The 22,776-nt window shown below is 43.5% G+C and overlaps 1 protein-coding gene across 1 annotated transcript in view; it reads right to left on the bottom strand.

Moving 5' to 3' along the window:
- Positions 1-22,776, bottom strand: part of GRIA3 (glutamate receptor, ionotropic, AMPA 3) — a 141,562-nt gene that overhangs the window by 11,341 nt on the left and 107,445 nt on the right. The window contains exons 13-15 of the mRNA XM_009997227.1: positions 21,715-21,913; positions 8,088-8,335; positions 7,416-7,530 (exon numbers count right to left, since the gene is read on the bottom strand). Coding sequence (XP_009995529.1) covers positions 7,416-7,530; positions 8,088-8,335; positions 21,715-21,913 — 562 coding nt within the window. The remainder of the gene's footprint in view (positions 1-7,415; positions 7,531-8,087; positions 8,336-21,714; positions 21,914-22,776) is intronic.

The raw sequence follows: 22,776 nt of genomic DNA, 5'->3' as shown, positions 1-22,776 counted from the left end.
GAACCCTGAAAATACGGGCATAAAACATATGATCACGCACTATTCCTATTTGTTACCTTCTGTCTCAAAAAGTGATCTGTACTTCACACTGTACATTTGGTATTCATGGAAAAAGCACCAGGCATTTCTCCCTTAGGGAATGAACACTTGGTTGCTCTTTGCTACCATTTCAGACCTGCATCATTTTTTCCTGCCCTGTGTTACCAGCAGTTGCACATCTACAAGATTTAATATTTGAGGGATCGAAATGCTTTATGGGTGAGCAGCGGAAGGGATAAAAGTGAAAGCCATCTAGTTTGAAAAGACAAAGAGCTTTCAAAATAAGAAGATTAAAACCTGGTGCCTCAAGTCCCATATATCCCACAGCCACCTAAGAAATACACTGCATGGTGATGGCTGGGATAGCGCTCGGAGGCTCGGGCGCAGCAATAAATCCTCCAGCAGAAGAAGGTTGTTTTTCCTCAATAGCAGAGCCAGCAGCAGTTCTCTTTTCCCAAGGCACTGAGGCCCCATGAGCTGGTGAGCAGCTCCTGGGACTGCAGCTCCCAGCTGCCAGCCCTGGCTGTGGGCTCACCCATGGCCACCACCTACAGTGGGGCAGGGACACTCCTTCAGGGGGTCACTGCACATTTTGCCTCTTCTGTGCCTTTTAGTACTGAACAGTGTCATAGGATGACAAAAATCTCATCTATGGAATAGCACACAATGTAGTTTTAAAAATTTCTTAATGCTGTGATATTGCCAGCAACAGGGAGAGTGGCTGCAGGGATGGAGGCAGGCAGTGGCTGCTCCAGCGACACTGACATGAAGTGTCAGCCCACGGGGACTGCTGCTTCTTGGAGGGGATTCCTGACCCCTGCACGGGCACATTGCACAAGCTCACCAGCTTTCTGTTCTGCTCTGAAGGCAAATGCCTGCCAACGAGGGACTGCAAAGGCTGCTGAACACAGGTTTTCCAACAACCTATCAGTGGGTGGGGCTTTTTAGTTGCTGAGTATTGAGTAGCTGCAATAGCTCTCCTTAACAGAACTTTGTTCTAGTCTTCATTACCATGTTTTTCCAGAAATAGTGCCCTTTTGGTCAGTTCAAAGTATCTTGCCTTTTTTCTTAGAGGCAGGTTAGAGCAACCACTGAATTCTTTCGGAATCTGTGGGGTTTTTCCTTGCAGTAGCTCAGTATGGACTTTAAATCCAGATGTTTTAACTGAGGCTGTATTTGCTGCAACGTGAAAGACATACACAGATGCCATTGTAACACTTACACACACTGAATAACACCTGCATGGAGGCAAATGTGTTACCAGCTGAGACTGCAAGTTCCTCCACTCTTTGCAGAGAGCTTGCAGCCTGTGTTTAGCAGCAACAACTGTCTCCAGGAAAGTATATTTATATGTTTCATAAATGTAGCTCAAACAAATTAAACTCCATACTAACAGGATCATAATTTAATAGAAGTGCCAAGAGCTAATGCAATAATTCGTGCCTATTGGATTAGGAAATGCAAGCTGGAACAAGTCTTGTAGTTCATTTACAGCAGTGCCTGGACTTGAGGGACAGATGTGGTAAGGGGTGGAAGGAAGAGTGACCCAAACAGAGAGGCAGAATAAGGGAGGGCAGATGCTTAATGTCACACTCAAACCTACAACATCTGAAACAGCAGCATGGGTCTTCCCTGTCATTGCCTGGATCCTTTCTAACCTGGATGGATATGAGCAAGAGACTCAACTTACCTTGCATGCGGGCTATCCCCTCACCTCCTTCTCTTGCCTCTAGACACATCCATTTTCCCCCTCAGCTTCTATGATTTATTCCCTTCTCGGGATGGCTTCTTCTGCGACTCTTGCTCTCGAGCTCCTCAGCAGGCTGCAGGTTGGTGCTGCATAGTCCAAAGGCTACACAAGACATTCATAGAACAGCTACAGTGCTTGGATAGAGCTAAAGGTGACCGACCCATGGTTACAGTGCCAGCAAGTGCAGAGCAATCCACCAGAGCAGCTCAAGTGCCTGCATCCATGTGAGCTCAATGCTGAAACATTAGAATTACTTTAAAGAAGAAAGGCGTTTACTTTTCCCTTTGTATGTCAAGTGACAGCAGTTACCATTAAAGAGGGAACAGACAAGCCCAGAACTCCTGAGAGATGTTCAAAGGAAGGGCTCAGCTCCTGCTGCTGGGAGCCCTGCTTTGAGCTGCTGCTTTTCCTTCTCCCTTTTCCAATCCCAAGGAGCTCTGCCTCAGCTTTTCCCATACTGATGCTTACAATGCAGGATAAATGCAAGGAATTTATGGAAATTAACTGTTCAACACCACAAGTATTATCAAAGCGAGGGCATGAGTCACAAGTCCTGACTCTACCAGCTCCTTCCCAGAACCTGGGCAACCTGTCCATCCTAAATTGTCATTCTGTGTCTCCCAGTTACATTCTTAGGAAAACGCCCTCAAAAGTCCATAGAACAGCACAGACATTCCTGCAAACTAGAGCAGGTTCTCTGCCCTTCCTGGCAATGCTCTAAGCAAGAAGCTCTGATGAACTTCTAGAGAATTAAGACTTCATTACTGGCACAAAACAGAAGCAGTATTGTTTTCTAGTATGCTATAAAGTCATAGCTGTCAATTAAAAATATTTCAATGTCTTCCTTTGAAAGTATAATTTTGCTTTGTCACTAATTTCCACAATACAATGATGTTATATTACTTTGCCAGCTCTGAGCATGAATTAGCTCTCTGCTACTATCACTGTCTCTGACCCGCCATCTTATCTTTTTCCAGCTCATAACCCACGCCTATGAAATGTGTGGCAAGTAAATTCATGCTCATGAACAAAATTTCAAACAAATTGCTCAGATAAATGTGTGTCTTTTAAAAATAGCCATTTCACCAAATGTTTTTTAAAGTACACCATGTTTGGCAATGGGGCTTTTTAGATGACAGGTATCATCCAAAACAATGCACAGTAGATCTCTTCTAAAAATATGCCACTTAAAAGAAATTATGCTGCAAATGCTATGGCTGTGCTTAAAATGTGTCAAAGCAAAGCAGCATGGAGAAAAGGGGGAACAAATCCTGCCTGCTGATGGCCACACTCACAGCTCAGAAGGGCTTGGGAATAGGATGCTTTATGGAGCGTGGCTCTGAGGGCAGAACTCAACTAGCACACTGTAAACATAATCCTATGATTAAGAAAGAAAAAAACATTTAAAAATTAAGTAGTATTACATGGCGTGTCATTTCACGGATGTACTCCAAAAGAGATATCAGTCTAAAAAAGAATATATTAAAGAAATTAAGTCACATAATTAGCAAGGAATCTTGGCGTGTGAAGCTGGTGAGATGTTGAATTCAAACAATCTCCTTCTGTGTGGTTGTCATTAAATGTTACTGTAAAGGTATAAGAATACAAGAAATGTATCAACATCCCAACTGCAGACATTTATCTTAGCAGAAAATTGTTTCTATGCAACTGAATAATTAGTTTCACTTAAGTCAGTCAGCCTCTTACTGCCGTCTGCATCCCCTTTTGTCTACTTCTTGTTAAATTCCTATTCAGCCATCACTCAGCTCTGAGATGATAGGATTGTATAATAAACAAAATAATTAGTTTCCAAGCTTGTAATACAGTGTAACATATTTCCTGGAATATGGTTTTTTTATAACTGCTATTTTGCATTCTCTCATGACTGAGAACTCAACTCTCATGTATAAAAGACCTTGAAGATGGTGTAATTTTGCCATGAATCCAACAGATGAACCTAAATTCGTGCTCATTTAGGAGAGCTAAGTGAACAAATTTTGATGCACCTACCAGAGTGCCTGCACCAGCCAAGTCAGCCCACAGGTATTGACATGCATCACAGACAAGTTACATATGGATGGAGCACGTCCCCCTTCAGACTTCTTAAATAAGGACCGCTGCCGAAAAGGGGTAACTCCCCTCTCCAGGGCAGTACCGACTGGCACCCTCTGCTCCACACCAGCGCTGGCACATGCTGGTAGCACTGAAAATGAGACGTAAGTCAGCTGAAGCCTTTAAAGTGATCTCATTAAAACAACACAATCTCTTTAGTCTTAAGTTACATGGAGACCCCAGGAGTGTAGGATGTTTACAGGACTAACCTTACAGTCTGTGCAGCCAAACAGATTAAAAAACTTGAGGAAAGTTGATGGAATAGCTTTTCTTTTTTCTGCTGAAAGACTCAAAATCCTTTCAAAATTTCAAGTCACTGTTTAATTTTCCAGTTGTGATGAGGATGTGATAACAAGAGGTGAACTCACCACTCAGAATCATTCGTCTCCAAGCACAGGTGAACTGCATGTGAAACTGCAGGATGAGCATGGGAGGGCATTTTCTGGGTGACTGGGTGCTCTGAGGTACAAGGATGAACAAGCAAACAGGCTGCATACTTACCTCTGGCTTTCAGCACAAGCTAGAGTATGCACAGAGGAATCCAGCTTAAGAAACTGGCACCATCAGTCTGCAGCCACTCACAGCTGCACACAGCGCGCTGGCAGTAGGGAGGAAACGGCTGATTACAAACTCGGGGCAGCAATTTCCTAAGTTCGGGTCTCTACTGGCCCAGCTGAGAGGTGGTTCTGTCAGCTCAGCCGGTAGAGAGAGCTGCCCCCAGTGAGTAATGGTCCATGTGCCCCCCAGCGTGACAGGGTGCAAGGTCTGCATCCACTGGAGGCACCTTCACCACCCCATCCTCTCTTGATTGCCCCCACCTACCACCTCCTTTAAGAGAAAAAAAAAACAGTTTTGAAGCTCTGAAATGCTCTATAAATGAAACCGTGTTCGTATAAATAATTAACCAGAGAGATGGGATGAGATGACGAGCGCAACTCAGGACTTGAGTGGGAGGATGGAGAGGAGGAAGGAGAGGCCAGCAAGACTGTCAGGGCCGTAGTGACTGGACAACAATACCAGTTCTCAGTGTCCCTGAGAGGGTGACAGGGCTCCTGGAAGCTGGGACACAGCCTGGACTCAGCATCAGTGCTGCTGGGAAGGCACCTGCCTGTCTGCCGCAACCCTGCAGCATTGCAGCTTGCAGCATCCAGTGCCTACAAAAGCTACCTAGAAAGAAAAGCCACTTTGCAACAAAAAAGCTTTTGATTTACAACCTCTTTAGACAAAACAGCTAACCCCTTCCTCGCCTGCCCTAGCTTAGTCCTCCGCAGGATTTCCCCCAGCAAGGGGAAGCTTGCCGACCCATGTTCTGCTCCCTGGGGACTTGTGCAAGCTGAGCCATGCCCCCCCAGAGCCCATGTCTGTAGCTCAGACAAACAAGTTGTCTTTCGTCACAGTGGGCTATGGCAAACTGCAGAAAGACAGTGCTTGGTGATTTACAGCTTAAAACAGCAAAACACACGTCATCGCGTTTGCTCCCCTTCTCTCTTCCTTGCATACTTATCCATGGCATCACATCCACCTGCCTCTGCTCTCTTTAACATCCACTGGCCAGGGCTAACTGCTTGCTAATGGATGGTATTGCTCTTTGCAAAAGGTCTTTCAGCAAAAGCAAAAATAGAAGGATGGTCCTGCCCTAATTATGACCATTTTAAAAAGCCTTTTTAGCTTCCTTAGGGCTGTAAGCAGTAGTTGGCTGGGTTTAATTCAGTGAACACAAAGCAATGAAGTTCATCAAAGCAGGTTTGTACTAAGGGTTTTCTTTCATGGAGGCAGCATTAGACAGTGCAGTGCTGGATCCGAGGAGAGTATCAGACATTTAATATACTGGCTAGTGTAACATTATATAAAAACGTTGCATGAAAAATAAGCAGCAGAGCTAAAAAGCATAAAGAAGCTTATGCTCGTCTCGAGGCTGCTGCTGAGCACTGCAGACCTCCACCTATTGAACATATCTGAACTTGAGCTTTTAATTCCTTTATTATTAGCCAGTGGCTTTTGCTAACATCAGAGATGAGTAGCTGAGTAGTTTCCTATGTAGCCAACTGTAAGCAACTCTTATTAACAGAATGCAGCAGTAATTTGCAGTAATTTTCTGAAACTGCAGTTTACTGAAAATATTGTTGTTATTGATTTTGGACTAAAGCTGAAGCATTTTTATAAGAGAGATTAGGAGTTACTGTTCCTTAAGGAACTGGTTTGACTAGCTGTAGGAGAGTGTCACTATGAAAATTAATTTCAATAATTTTTGGTATAACAATGTATTTTAAATTAATTTTCTTGGTAATTCCTGTTCTCTAGGTGACCAATAATACCCATCTACTTTAGTTTCACCTTCTCATCAGGTTAAAGACTGCAGAAATGGCCAGTTTTACAGGGTAAATCTGGAAATACGAAAGCCCACTAGTTAATTTGTAACAATACATAAGCTCTTTAAAGTAACTTTGAGAGTCTTGCTACCATAGAGGCTGCCTGAAGGACTGGGGAAGCCTCAGCTCAGCAGAAGGTAATGACAGCTTTGCCATTGCTGTCACTGGAGCTAGAGCTGTCATCCTCATCTGTTTCAAAAGGCCAGTAAACACTGAGGCAGTGCTCCTGCACAGCTGCCTGAAGAGCCAGGTCACTGCCATCCAAAAGGTGGCATTTGAATATTCCAGGCAAAACTACCAAAATCTCTTTCCTTAAGGTTCATTTCCAGTAGTGCATCAATACACTTCCCTGTTGCAAACAACCTCTCTTGTTTCAGCTTTGCCTGTTGCAAGCTGTAGCCCTTAATAGGTTACAGTTCTTGCTGTTATTTTACCATTAACATACTACCATCTCTGCTTAACATAATGTCTTTGCTAGGATTGTTGCCTGACTCTTATCTCTTCATCCCACTCTGTGATTAGAGGAGTTGGAGGAATGTCCACCCTTTCTCTCCCTGAGCTACAGACCCTACCAACAGCTCTTCTCCAGAGACCAGGCTTCCTCTCAGGGGCTCTGGTAGCACCACTTCAGGCCAGCAAAGCAGTACTTGCTGATATTGTTTCACTTGGCTTCTCCCCAGAACAGCGCAGGAGAAGTGAATCCTCTTTTCTCTAGGTCTGTGCTGGCACAGCTGACCCCAGTGAAAAAACCCCTCTCAAAAACCACTTTCGTGGTGAAGGACCTTGTCCTCAGGGGTTAAGTGTGGCAGCCAGACACGATCACTGTTTTCTTCTACAGTTAAAAGCACTGATGTGCTCTGCATAGGTCCCACCAATACCAGACTTTCTATCTGTTAGTTAAATAAGGTTTCCAAGCTTGATCAAGCCTGTTGGCAATATTAAATAAGACCGTTTCTTTGAAAGAGCTACTGGGCAAGCAGATGGCTTTTTTTTTCTTTTTTCTCCACCACAATTATTCAAATGTCTTTAATATGCATTCTTTTTGGGTTTGGTTTGGTTTGGTTTTTTTTGCTTGAGAAGTAAAATAACAGCCTTGCCGATTACTCTTTGCTAAGGTACCCGATTGTGGTGACATTGAGGCTGACCTTGGAGTCACCTCCCCCGCTGCCGCACTCTCCTTTGTCGTACCACCATTTGTTTTTCAATTTGTCCAAGAGGCCTTGCTCATTCAGTTTTAATACTGCCAGGTTAACAGCATTTCTTGAAACGATAAAACATAACTTGTAAGAAAAAATGCACAAATGCTTAGGAAATCGTAACGTATAAAAAAAGGAGCACAAGAGGACAAATTGGCTAAAATTTCACAGAACGTGGAGCTATCAAAATGTCTGTACAGCAAATACAGGGTTAAATATTGGAAGGTGGCATGGAGGATAACATTTGCTCAAAACTGAAGTGTGCGGGATGGGGAAATCGTCTTTGAGAAAAAAGTAACAAGAACACCACATCATGCAGCTAACATTCGTCACATATGGCAGGTTAACTCGGCTTTACCATTTAAATTGAAAAAGCCATTGAACTGTAAAATTAAAACAGCAACAAACAATCAGAAAGGACAACACGAAGAAAACACTAAAAAAATGGATGCATTAAATAAACAAAACCATCATTTACCGTCTTATTTAACTCCATGGAATATTGAAGATTTTAAACTTTAAAGTTACCTCAAAATCCACAAGAAAGAAAATGACAACACAATACATCAGGGTAGGTGGAATACTATAACAACATGGATATTGTTATATTATTCCACCCACCTTAATGCTGAGCCTTTGGGGGTTGCTACACCATAGCCCTTGGAATCCAGGTTGCCGCCGACTTTCATGGTGTCGCAGGGCTTGCGCTGCTCGATGTACTCGTTCATCGTCGACTCCAGCAGGAAGGCAAACTTCCCCTTCGACTTCCGCACCCTCGCCACCCCATCCGCCGTCGTTTTGGTGAACACTGAGGGCTCAGCCGACTTCATGTATGACCACATTTTCTCGTAGACTGCTATTTTTGACCTCTGGGAAAGACAAAGGAGAGAAGTGAAGAGACATGCCGGCTCAAGGGGACAAGGCTGAGCAACTTGGGCTTCATCAGCTTAGAGGTATAATTAACATCCTATGAGTGATTAAGGTTAACAAAAAAGTCAAGGTAGCTTGGAGAGATACGTTGCCCCCTGAACAATGACCAAACCATGAAATGGTTGGGGAAGGGGAAACTTTTCTCAGGCATTTATTCTGCTAATTGCCATGTAATTGGCAGCCAGGCAGTCAGAATGAGGCGTGGTGCGTGCCTGTCCCAGCACCTTGGTTCCTACTGAACCTCCAGGGTTTCTCCACCTGCATGCTGCTCTGCCACAGAACCAGAGAGAGGGCATTAAATCCTAGCTCATCCATCATGGCCAACAGATGCAAAAGTAGCCTCTCCTCTTCACACAAATCCTCAGCATTGGTTTTTGTGCTAACTTACAGCTAGGAAACACTGACACTGGCTTATTACAAGTGCCCAGCAAGGTAGGAGTCCTCTCTGCATCGCTGAGATGATTGGTCTATGGTAGCAAAGAGCAGGGAAGTTCTAGTGTCTTCTAATAGTGATGCTCAAGAGGGATATAAACTACAAAAGCCCTTATTAATCAATAGACAAGCTTTCAAAATTCAGTTTCACATTTTCTGAAAAGACAGCAAACACAAATATTAGCAATAAGCTGAAAAAAGATCTGGTTCCCTGCTTGCATGTCACATATACATATTTTTGCCCACAATTTTTCTAATTTTGAGACTGAGCCAATTCTAACAGCCTCTAACTCAGCATACAGGTTTTGTAAACCTGGAAATGTTGAGAAATGTGTTACTTCCCCTTCTTCTTCCTCAGCAATAACATTTAAACCACCCTCAAATCTTAAAGCGACCTCCAGGTTCTTAAGCATTCATATCCTGGACTAGCTGTTAAACTTTCCTGCTTGGTCAACAGAAGGCAGTAATGCCAACTGTATTTCTCTACAGTCTAGAAATCCAAAGGATTTATATAAGGCTTTTGGTCCAAGCTGTGGGTATCTTGAATTTATGCCTCCTACTCCTTGCCAGTTTCCTGTCCACAGCTTTCCTTGCAGAATGGGAATGAGGAAAGCAGTAGCTAAATCTAGTTCAAATTTAACAAACTTGTGGCAGAAGACTGTTAATGTCCATCAGCTTGATGATCGAGACATGTTTCCTCCTCATTCAGAGCAATTTAATGTGTTTCATATAATGTAATGCTTAACAACCAGCCTCCAAGCTGCCTTCACTGTCCTTCAGATAACCTGCTCTGCCAGTGGCGCTACAATGGGTGGACAGGAGCACAGAGGGCAAGATTTTATTTAATTATCCTTCCTGATGAGCTGAAAAACAACTGAAAAAGCAAGGCAATTAAAATCAGCCCAATCAACAACAGGAAATCAGAGAGACAACAATACAGCGCAGATTTGTTAGGAGCTGGCTGGGTGCTGAGGTGTGGGAAACAAGCAAGAGGGATTTCATCTGAGAGCATTTCTTGGCTAAAGATGGGCTGTGCAGCTTCTCTTGTCCTGCATCAGGAGTGAGGAAGAGGTGGGAGGAAGTTGGATGGTGCCCTGAAATGGTCTTTACAAAGGTAGCAGAAGGAATCAGGATTTGCTTGGCTTCCCCCTGCACCAGTGAATGTGGGGTAACCTGGGAGGAGGCCCATGGCTTTGAGGCAGAGGGGACCTTGGCAGCCCAGCTGGCTGGGAGCTGTGCCTGCAGCCTCTGCCTGGAGCCTCTACCCACCTCAAGCACTGAGTTTGAGGGGCAGCACAGGCAGAGCAGGCAGCACAGGCAGAGCAGGCAGCACAGGCAGAGCAGGCAGCACAGGCAGAGCAGGCAGCACAGGCAGAGCAGGCAGCACAGGCAGAGCAGGCAGCACAGGCAGAGCAGGCAGCACAGGCAGAGCAGGCAGCACAGGCAGAGCAGGCAGCACAGACAGAGCAGGCAGCACGGGCAGAGCAGGCAGCATGGGCAGAGCAGGCAGCACGGGCAGAGCACAGCACAGGGCCATGGCATGGCACTGGCCAGGGCTGACCTGCTCTTTGTGTGCAGCTCCCTCACACAGAGCAGTCACACAGCCAGCCAGGCTGGGCCAACCCTGAGACTGCAGGAGCAACAGCAACCCTGGAGTTTCCCAGTTTCAAGGTGCTCGTCCTTACAACCTTCACCTTCTTTTAACATAAATAGCACAAACACACCTGCCCATCACATTTGCAAATAGGCATCTAAGGAACAAAAGACGGTAAAAATACAGCTTTACTGTTATACCTCTCAGGAAGCTAAAGTGGCTGGCCTTCAGAATTGTGCATGCACTACCTTTGCTTGTTTGCCTTTGCAGAGCATGCCTTTAATTACGCAGATAACCAGAAATTATTTTCCTTTTCATCTAACATGCACTGAAATACCAGTCTTTAATAAGTTCTTTCATACCCTTTCCAGCTGGCCTGACTACCAAAAAGCAATTGCCAATACATCTGTGCATTGTTAATAATAACAACAGTTATCTGATGAGTGTCAGCAGTGTGCCCAGGGCTGCAAATGGTCCAAGCAAAGAACGTTTCCTGCTCCAAGGGCAAAGGGTGAATATAATTATTCATGCTTCAAAAAACCAAATTCCACAACTCAAAACCGGATCTCTTTTCAACTTTAACAAATATCCTAAGCTTTATAGTTTGCTCCCTTCATTTAACTCTTGGATGATGCGGTTAATAAAAATCAATACATTCCTATATGATTATTGCCCACCTCTTCTTCTGCCAAGTGGGATTCTCAAATTAACTAAATTAGGATAGCAGTCTGATCTAGTAGAAGCAGACAAAAGCACAAGCTAGAAATTAACACAGCAGCTATTGACCAGGAAATAAAATGCATCAGGCACGTGTTGGTTTTGGAGCGGCCAGAGCCTGGCTGGGGGAATCTGGGTGAGGATCCACAGATGTCACAGAAGCGGGGAACAGGGAGGTGATGGCCTCTGACTGGTGTGTCCTGCTTGGTTAGCACTGCTCTTTGCAACCTTTCTCCTAAATTAATGAGGCCAAAATAATGACTTAGGATGAGGCTTCTCAGAGAAAGTGTCAGTGCCAATAGAGGAGCTGGGAAACCTGCAAACCCACTCAGAAGTCCTCAAATTGCTCAAGGAGCCAATTTTACACGTGCTTAATGACATGATACAACCAGGTGAGCAAAGCTGCTGAAGGACCCAGCAAGATGAAATAAAACAGGGTATTCTGAGTAAATATTTTCCTTTTTTCCAATTTTCCAGTTTTCCAACTGCCTTAAAAAACTCCCAGAAGCTCCTAAAACACTTTAAGAACATGAACATTTTTTTCCTTTCTAACTTTAAAGCTGCAAAACCTGTGCTGAAAGAACATTTTCACCCATCTGTCCTCCTCTGCAGACATTCACGCCATCCCTGACAACCTCCACGTGCCTCCCCAGGAGTCTGACACCAGCAAGGGGGGCCAGACAGCCAGAGCAACTGTAGAGAAAGGATTTACACTCCAAAATAAAGTAAGGTCTGACAGATCTGCAACTGCTGCTAGAGTTCAGAGGCAGTAAAACATTTTCCTTCTCATTAAAGTGTTACTTTTAAAGAGATACTTAGGAAAAAAAGCTTGAAAGCAAAGATTTAAACCAATTTAAAGCCCATAACTGCAGTAACTCCCTATGCTCTACAACTTCTATTTCAGTTCTTTGATATTGCTCTCAAGAAGTCCGTCACACACATTTCCCTGGGATTTCAAGGGGATATTATTATATTTTCTTTCTTAAAAGCAACATTTTCAGTGTTTCATCTAGGCCTTGGGACACATTAAAGCATCTTTTCATTCTCACAGCCTTACTGCAGATATAAATAGAGCTGGCCTTTGCTTTGTCAATAGTGCTGGCTCTTGGTTGGGTTTTTTTGGAGATGTTTATGCAGAAGTATGAGCCACACACATACCTCAGCACAAGGATGCTGGCAGCTCCCTTCCATGTCAGCAGAGCCAGCAGCTCTTGTGCTGAGGAGTCACTTTAGCCTGTTACTAACCTGTACGTAAATACACTTTGCTTCTGGATAGCAATGAGTTTATTTTAAAAGAAGGTGCTAATTCACCCAGTCCATAATTTTAACACTATCTAATTTTCCTGGTTCCCATATGTGGTTGGCTCCAACACTGCAACTAAAAATCAAACCAACCCTAAGCGTCCTAGGGCATCAAAGGGGCCAGGAAGGCCTGACAGGGTTACCTCTCAGTTGTGATTATTTCATCACTCGCTTCAACAACAATAAAAACCCAGCCTTCTTCCACTGAACAAATTACCTTTCCCCCTCCACAGACATCTGTCTCACACTTCTGCTCAAAGTGACATTGTATCACCTCCTTCCACTACTGAGCATTGCAGCTATGACACTGGAAAGAAAAAGCATTTTTCCTCAATAGTCAAAGTATGTTACAGAGATGTGCTTTCCCTGTTTTAGAACATTTTGCCCTCTCTGCCACCTTCTCCACAACCTGCAGGTTGTCTTCACACTGCCTGCCTCATGCACCCCAGGGGAATATTTTAATAAAATGATCAAGATGGTCCTTTGTTTCTTATGACAGATGCCAGGAAATTATTTCCCAGCAGCCAAGCTCTAAATATTCTCTTATAGGTGCTAATTGTTGATCATCCAGTCATAAGCCAAAGTCACTCAAATAAATTTTACTTTTAAAATTAATTTATACATTCTCCTTTTTCTTACTCTGTATGTTTAAAACTTTAGATTATGCTGTTGCTGGCTTTTTACCTCTGTCTTCAAAATTTAGAGAGGGAGAAACAAACTTAAAAAAAGAGGGTGGTGAGAAAAATATAAGAACCTCCTAATAATCCAGGACCTGGGCTATAAGGCAGAACAGGATAATGTTTTGTGCTGGGCAATATCAGTGTTGGAAATGGAACGGGCATACTGGAGAGGGAGAAACCCAGAATAAAGCCAGTTACAGCTGTCTGGTCTCAGGGCTGGGTCCAGGCCATGTAAACCTTAATATACATTGGAGCCAGTCACCATATATTGAAATGCAGTAAATCCAACAGGGAAGTGCAGCAAATGGGAGCGAGACAAGGGCAAAGTGAATGGAGTACCCTGGCCACAGCACACACACAGGGGTAGGCAGAGGCATTGATAACAGACCTAAAGCTGCAGTTAACACACTCCTCTGCTACACCAGCCCTATGACCACTTCATAGCTCTTTAACAAGGGAAATTTACAGCCCTGAGTCAGACAGATGTTGCTGATACTAAACACAAAGGTCCATACTTAAAACCAGTGCAGGTATTTAATCTGAATAACACATGCTGCCTATATATATATATAGATGCACGCCTCACTGATATGAACTCAGGTAGTTAAGTGTGAACCTTTGCTTCATTATCATCACTCATTGCTTTTCTTCCATGTATGTGATTAGCTCTTATACAGCAGCTAATGAATCCAGTAGCTTATGAACCATTAAAAAGCAAGTTACTAAACAGGAGTGAAAAAATACCAGAAGACTGCCTGGGTACCACCACTGTCACCTGGCCTGGGGATCCCCTGGAGATCCATCGGTTTTAGGCAGTTGCTTTCTTGCACTTTCAGTATTGCAAACACCACTGGAGTGGCTACTGCTGACTTGGTCTTTTGGACAAGGCTTTAATGTGATTCCTTTCTGCTCCCCCACAAGCCTGGCATTGAGTCACCCCTACCACAGCTGCCTTTGGGGGGAACAGGGGCAGTGGTCAGAGTCCCCAGCCCAATGCCAGCTCTGGAGCATGTGGAAGCTGGCCAGATGATGCTACATTAATAATAAGAACATGATAAACATTGTTACTAAGATCCTTTTGCATGAGATTTCCGAGCTCTTTACTGAGAAAGCAGAAATAGGTCTCATAAAGGCCAGAGGCACTATTAGTTATCTTTCCCAAGTGTGGACATGAAAGCAGAGATGCCACTTACACAGGTCACAGGGCACAGTCTAATAGATCAACGTCTCAGCTTTTAGACAGGTAACTTGTGATGCCAGCAATTTACTTACCTATATGGACAGAAAAATCAATCTCATCATTACATGAACCTCTTATGACATCCTCGGCAGAAGAAAGTAGGTCAGAATCCAACAGCATGAACAGGGCATTTCTCTTCTTGCAAGGCCAACCCCCAGATTTACCAAACTCTACACATGATTTGTGAGATAAAACAGACAGGCAAGGTTCAAGCATGCATACTTGGACTAGTCTGTATATTTGTGGGAAAACCTTTGATAACATATGCATAAATGTAACAGAAAGGGTGAACTGGTGAATAATAGTATTTCACAGTCACATTTGTGTTGAGAGATTTTGTCATGTTGTTTTGTTCAAATTAACTATTATAAATTTTGCTGTGTTAATTTTGCTATGTTATAAATTTTGCTGCATTTTCCTTTCCCAGTTGGGGAACACGAAGCCCAGAGAGCTGCAGGATCAGGCCCAAAAAGGCCAGGGCTGCTGCTCTCTTCTAGGATCCCTTAAGTAAAGATTCAGAAAACCCCTGCAGGGGGGCTGTGAGGACAGTCACTCTCTTTTGGAGAGAGCCCTCAGGCCCCACCAGCAGTATATCTGCCCGAAGCAGAAGAGGGATGGGGTCCAGCAGGGAGCTTGTGGAGATTGTGGGGAAGGAGGCTGAACAGCTATGATGCACACCCAGGCAAAAAAACCACCAGGCTTCAGCAACACTACAGTTTCTCCACACCTGACACACACTGGGGCTCAATTACAGAATAAACTTTATCTTCTAAAAATAATACAGTATTGTAAAAGTTTTGGTTTTTTGTTTTGTTTTGTTTTTTTCCTGTAGATCATGCTTTTTTGGAAAATGTGAGCTTTGGCAGCAGGCAATGTGCTGTTGCTGCTTTAACAGGAATCTTCTGGACTGAGCTCCACTTGCACAGACAAGCAAAGAGTTACTCTGGCTGTAAAGAGATGTCGCTGACATGTCAGTAACAGTCTGAGTAGCAGAATGTAAATCAAGGTTTTAAGACGTCCTTTCTTGGCACAACATTGAACTTCAGACTACGCTTTTTATTCATCTCCCCGCTTTATTGCTGCCATCCATTCCTCCCTGTTGCAATACTGATCGGGAAATTAAAATGGAAGTCTTTACCAAGAGACAAGCTGCCTTTGTAAATCCTCTGAGATTCACGGCCAGAGCCAGCTCGGTGAGGGCTGCCCCCGAGGAAGCGCTGGGATGCGACAGGGGCTGGTCGGCACCACCGGGGATCAGCAGGGCTGTGCTGTGCAAGCCTGTCTGTCTGTCTGCCTGGGGAGTAGGAGGCAGCAAGCACCCAAGCCAGGCAGGGGGGAGGGATTACATCAGCCTTCAGGCTAAGGGGCATCTTTCCAGCAGTGACATATTTAGCAGAGTAGTCTTGTCTGGGCAACTGAGCAGAACACCAGCCCTGCTCTGGATTTGGCCCGTAATAAATTAACAGAGAGCGGCGTTTCCAGCACAGGATCTGAACACTGTCAGGTCTAATCAGTTTTCAGCTCCAGACAGAATAGGCCAATATACAGGCAATGATGGAGAAATCCCAGTGGACTGCAAGAGGGGATGTTTCAGATTCACATCATTAGAGTTTCTAAACCTTCATGTATTTTAGAATTATGTAAAAGTAACAGCAGCAGTGCTGTGAGTAATTTATCAGCACCCATGTATTTTAAATGACTCCTTAACAAGCATGTATTAACGTGAGACAGTAGCATTACATAAAGTAAAAGCCAGGGTCCTTGCTGTCTTGAGCAATGTCATTATCATCATCATGGAGCTGCTCTCCAAAAAGAGCACTCAAACAGCAAGTGATTTTTCCCGAGGCACTCTCTGCTTGCCTCTGTGGTGCAGACACAGCCATGGTGTTAACCCACTGCTGGCTGCTGTGCCATGGGCTGCATCCACGGGCACGGCTGGGCCAAGGGACCTGGGCACCTCTGTAGCCCTACGGGGACCGACATCTCAGCCATACTGAGACACAGGTGGGCTGGAAAGCCTATGCCACTGACACAACTAGAGCTGACAGATGAATACCATCTGTTATTGAAGATAAAGGAGAGATTTATTAAAATATTTGTTATTAAGTGTTGACTGAAAGCTTGTCTGCTGAAATTAGTGAAAGAGTTTAGCCACCTTAACCCCAGATCCACCCAAATGCTTTCTATCCAAAGAGTGAATGATGGATGAGCTGTTAATTTTAGTTCCTGTATGATACATTTTCCTCTTCAATCCATAGGCTTAAAGACGTTAGATGATTTCATGGGAAACCATTTCTTTTGTGATTATGTCATATTTGATTTCCTACTGTCCTTCAGAACTGCATGGAAGGCATGTGGCAGAAAGGAGGTTTGACAGACTAAGAGAAAAAAGCCCACAAATAGACCATCTATCATTCATGGGATGGGGAGGCTGTGATGTCTCTGCACACATACATTCACCTTTTAATATTTGTGCACATCCCCACTTATATCAAATAGGGTAGAGAAAATATATGTGTGAATAAGTTTTTCACACTTGCTGTGTTGAAAAACAGTTAAACCACAGTCATTTTTCTGATTAATTGCTGCCATGTTGCCTATCAAAGGTCTACACAGCTCAGATTTGAAGCTATCACTTTTCTCTGATGTTCTATTCTTCAAAGTCCATAAATACAATCACACTTCAGTATTATTGTCGGGCATTTGTTATGATGACTGTGTTGTTTTGCTCAATACCAGAACACAGAAAGCTTAAAACTTGTAATTATAGTTTTATCCAAAGGCAAAAGCAAAGGATTTGTATGAATTCTGTGCTAGAAACAAGTCCTTCATCTTCACTAGCAAAATTAATTTTGAAATTAAAAATCAAAGAGTTTAACTACAAGATGAAACCCTTAGCGCTGCATGCACCGAGTTCACAGTGGTGTTTTTAATAGGCTCTAATGATGATCTCGATATCGTTTGACTGCACAGAATGCATAAAAATTGCATGGCAGCTATTGGTTCATAATTCAAGGCTTTTCCTTACCTAAACTGCTTGCTGGCAGAATTTATTTCCCTTACCTCTTGTCTTCACACAACCTTATCATCAGAGGAAAGCAATGAGCTCTTTATCTTACAACCAGGTGTAATGCCCTAGTGCTTCAGAACACATTAGGGTCATTATTCCTCCCTCTCTCCCTAACGGCTCAGGAATGGTGCTGTGCTCCTGCCTGCCCAGCCTCCTCTGCCAGGGTGCTAACCTGTCTGGCAGCTTTTTCTTTTCTTTTGAAAACATACTTTTCTATTTGAATATTTTTCTATTAATAATTATTGAAATTATTGATAATTCAATTCAAGAGTAATTTCTATTTCTAAAAGTCTAGAGACACGTTCTGCTTCTGCTGAAGTTTAAACACAGCAAGTTTACATAAGAATTACTGCTTGGTTGTAAAGGTCATACCTTTTGAATATATGCATATTGGAGGTCTGAAACCTATTACACTGTGCTGTTGTACTTAGGCTCAGTGCTGAATTTGGATTAAACAGTGTTAAAATGGTGTGATGAACTGCTCAGATATGCTGAAGCTTTAATTGAATGTATTAGAAGGTGTTAATTCTGACATACACACCTTTAAAAACAGTGGCTTAGTAATTTGAAATTCCTTTCTATTACAGGCCTTTGCTGGTTTTCAAGAAAGAGAAAGAGGTATGTTTGAGTCCTTAATCTGAGACTGTATGTTAATAAATATCAAAGAAGAGGTTCTTTCTTTTTCTTTTCAATATGGATGAATGCCCTCTGAAAGCCAAAAGGGAATTGATGTAGTCTATTGATTGCCATTTAAATGCCTTTATAGCTAATTAGTGCAAAATCTAAAATGTTTCTGAGCAGAAACAACAATCATGAAAATATAGGAAGGCTCATTTGGCTCTTAGATATACTGGGGGGACAAATGTCCTGATGCAGAGAGTCACCAATGAGCGAGGAGTGGGAAAACTGTGAAGCTGCTACAAAAAATAAGGCTCTCTTGTTGTAACCATGAGAGAGTCATGCTCACACCAGTTGTCAGGAGTGCTTGGAACAGCAACGGTGTATCCAGCTTTAATCTACTGAGCTGGGAGCGTCTATCTGGGAGACATTGTGATGTTTAGGGAAACAGCCAACACTATAAAATAGGTCACTAGCTGGAGTCTGCCCAGGTCTGAAGTGCCTGAAAGTCATTACCATCTGTTCATCTGAAATGAAGTGCTGCTTTTGTTCCAGTTCCTACCAGATAGGTATCTACACTGTAAAAGAAACCTTTAAAAGTATTCCTAGTTGGAAATGGGGTTGGCAGAAAGGAGCCATGGACTGAAGGCTCCAAAGAAGCACCTTCTAGCACACACAGACAAGATGGTGGATAGTTGAAGTGTCATCCCTTTATGATACACTAGGAGGTAATTTTTCCTTGCTGTTTTCAGTCTGGCACCTTTCACTGGCCAACAGCAGCTATTAGGATCATTATCTGACTGATACAGAATCACAGAATCCTGGAATGGTTTGGGTTGGAAGGGACCTTAAGGATCCTCTGGCTCCATCCCCTCCCATGGGCATCCTGCCCCCTCCCATGGGCAGGGACATCTCCCACTAGACCAGGTTCCTCAAAATCCCATCCAACCTGACCCTGAACACTTTAGGGAGGGCACATCCACAACTCCTCTGGGCAACCTGTTCCAGTGTCTTTGTTCTAGAAATGTTTTAGCTTTACAGCTCTAGGAAGAGACATATCCATACAAGATCTTGAAGAGACTATCCTGTGCCTCCCATGCAAAGTCACGGCCCAGCTACAAAGCCAAGTTACTATTCTTGGTGCCTCTACACACGTGCTGACATCCTGCTCACAGCCAGATGACTTCTCCCATCTCCAGGGAAGATTCAGCTACCTCTCACCTGCCACAGCCATACACATGGGCAACCTGTGTAAGCAAGAATTGCACTAACTTGCTCATGTAGCCATCACCTCAGGTAGAAGCTTCCTTTCTCACTGGGTAGATGATACAGACCCACTCAGCCAGCTGTTGCTTAAACTGGTTAAATGCTGATGGGGAAAGGGCAGAGGAGTATATTACCCTCACAGAGGGAATAAACCACACTGTACCCAGGAGAACTCATGGCTTTTCCTGACTCAGACCACTGTCACTCCCACCAACACTCACAGAGTAGTGAGGAAAGCACCTACAGGGAGAAAAGCATCCCAAGGCACACAGAGCAGGCAGAGCCTGTGCAGCAGGCATTCAGAAACCAAGTGTCCTCTAAGAGTTATTTCAAGATCCAGCCATCATTACCATCTTATTAAGTAGCTAATAAAGACTGTACAATGAAGTATTTATGTGAACATATGCATTTAATCTAAGGCAAAGCTTTTGCCCTTCTCAAATCAACTGAAGAAGACTCTAATTACAACAGTTGCATGGCTGCACCACTCTATTCAAATTAATTACTCTGCAAAAGTTAATACAACTGAAATTATGTTGTGTGCCTTGAGAATGCTGAGGAGAGTGAAGCACCACTTAGGGCCCATTCTCTCTCTCACTTGGTCCATCTGCATGGCCCAGAGGAGTCATTATGCCCTGCTACACCACTGCTGGGGCCCTGCTCTCCTTCCCCATCCCACTCCTCTCCCTTTCTGCTGGAGCTGCCAGCTCCTGACAGATCATCCTCATTTACAGCCCCGCTTTCTCCAGCACCAGGAGAGAGTCACAGCTCATCTCAAGACTATTAACAGCACAACAAAGTATTCATACATTTACTAGACCTTGTATCCTTTCACACGAAACACTCATTCCTTTGATCACTTGGTGAGAAGGGATTTCCTTGTTATGTCAAACTATTAAGGAAATGAAGAAACACCCCCATACAATCCCTCCTTCTGTATTAATGGTAACAAGATATTCAACAGAAGATTTTTTTTTTCCCCTAAGAACAGTACAGTGACTGTAAACTGCACCAATATTTCTAATCAAGTTGTGCTACCACTTCTGACAGGTCTTCTCAGCTCGTTTTGCCTTAGGCTATAATTAATCAGAACACAAATTTTGAGACACTTATATCACCCTTACAAGGTCAGTGTTTATCTTACAGGATTTTGAAAAAAACAGAAGCCACTGTGACGTACCAGCCACCACAGCTAATTAAGAGCCACTATCTATTTTTATATAAAGACATCACATATAAGTCAAGCAGAGTACCAAAGCTTCATAAAACATACCTCTGCACTCAATTCCAGCTTTACAACAGATTTATACATACATGGAAGTGTGTGTGTGATTGTGTATTGAAATTTTAAGCAAATTCTAGGAGCCTCTAATATTACTTGAAGGAGCTCTCAGTATTTCATCAGCCTACAGCAGCAAGAGTCCTTTCTTTTGCTTCCTCCTCCCTCCTCCCTCCCACTTGCACCTGGCCAGTACATGAGACAGGCAATAATTAGTCCTGCAGCACTGACCACTTTTCTATACAAAAAAATGTTGGTTCGAATGGCATCTGATTGGCACTGCTGAGAGAGAACCAAGAGCCCCCTGGAAGGGCTGCACATTTCAGTTCACCCTCGGAAAGGTCAGAAATAAGAGCTTTTCAGATCGTAACATTTTTAGATACATAAATGTGGTCTGAGGTCATATGTAGAGTATTTAATGACGCTCAGCAAAATCTCTGCAGTTCAGCTTGTGGCCTGGCAAGTGGAGAAAGGATGGGCACTCTTAAGTAAAAGTGTATCCTCTCCCCTACCCACAAATACTGCAAACCCAGCATTGCCCTAACCAAGGTGAATACACACCAGTGACCTGGGGTACAAACATTTCACCCTTGACTGCTTGATACAGCCCCAGCCAGGCAATGGTGAGCAATGGAGACCAAGCAACAACAACTGCAGCAATCTCTGCACCCTATAGAAACCAATACCAACACATGCCTCCCATCCCCCTTCCCATTCTGGCAAGTGGACGCCGATGTCGGATGGCATTAAGGGCTGCCAGCTGGGCAACCAGAGCAAGTAGGTCAAGAGCATCGCTCCTCTGAGAGTTTTGTTTGCTAAATATTGTGTGAACAACTATATCATTGCACATCAGACTGAGGTTCTGAAACTGGTGTTAAAAACCCCTTCCCATGATAGCAGAGGTCAGGTTTTCTATCTTCATATGTTTCAGGTTAAACAAAGCCACCCATTTTTGACAAAATGCCTTTTGATATTAAAATCAGCACTGAGGCCTGTCCTGATTGCACAGAGCAGCTTTCACCAGAACAGCTATTATGGTTGGGTAAAAACAAACAACTGAAAACCATGTATTAGGCATTTACAGTTTAGAAAAGCTCTAACGGATATTTAACGGACTTACTCTAAAGAATTCTTTGGTTGAGCCTGAATCCAAAGTGCCATAGGCTATTTCGGTTTGCTTCGCCAGGTCCTCTGCGCTCTCTATGGGAGAAACCATCCTTTCCACCGTGAGGAAGGCAGCAAGATTAGCAGTGTAGGAAGAGATAATGATGAGAGTGAAGAACCACCAGACTCCTCCGACAATTCGCCCTGAGAGAGATCTATGGAAAAACACACATCATCAAATTGCTTGGTAGACATTCCTTGATACATATTTTTTTTCCATTGAAGAGAAATCCACATGCACAACTCTTTTGTCCAGATCCTCCAGGTATCTGTGAGCCAATTCCTGAAAGCCCATCTCAGGAGAGCAAAGTTGATGTGCACCTGGTTTTACCCAGTTAAACTCTCCAGTCTTTCAGTGAAAACAAGGATAGTCAATTAAGAAATAATTCATCTGAGCCAACTCCATCAGAGGACTGGAGACAAATGAACTTTTCTGAATTCCACAGACCCTTTGCTGGAGAAGACTTTTGTCTTCTTGGCCTCCCCAGCCTCAACCTGAGACTGGATGTGCTGGCTGTGATACACCGGCATTGTGGCTCTTTAGGGGCTGCCCAGTTTGAAGGACATGAATGTACCTTTTCCTGCATCATCTCTCAAAACCTGAGATGTAGAAAACTGCAAAAAGGAATCAGAGTACACATGCAAAGGGACAAAATAAAAATGATCCAGTGTCCTGTCATCACAACCTAGCAGGAATTACAGACTGAATCTACGCATTGAAGTGAGGAGGGAGGCTGCTTTAGTTTATGGTTTATGTTAATTAAAATGTGCATGTTTCACTGTTCCAAGCAAAGTGCATTCTTGCTTTATAACAACCACAGCAAGAGAGAAGAAAGCAGAAAAAAACTTAATTGTTTTTTGTCTTTCTTGTGGCTCTTTGTTTTTTAAAGGATACCGTAAGAATTAAAAGAAAAAAAGCCTATTTGCAAATATATAATTATAAAATGCCTAGTGGTCAGGAGGTCCAGATCCTGTCAGTAAGAGCTCTTTGAGGCTTTAAAACAATTGGACATCAGGC

The sequence above is a fragment of the Chaetura pelagica genome, unplaced genomic scaffold, assembly GCF_000747805.2.
Source record: "Chaetura pelagica isolate M959 unplaced genomic scaffold, ChaPel_1.0 scaffold344, whole genome shotgun sequence".
Classification (NCBI taxonomy): Eukaryota; Metazoa; Chordata; class Aves; order Apodiformes; family Apodidae; genus Chaetura; species Chaetura pelagica.
The sequence above is the reverse complement of the archived record's forward strand: the minus strand, read 5'-3'. Positions and strand labels throughout refer to the sequence as shown.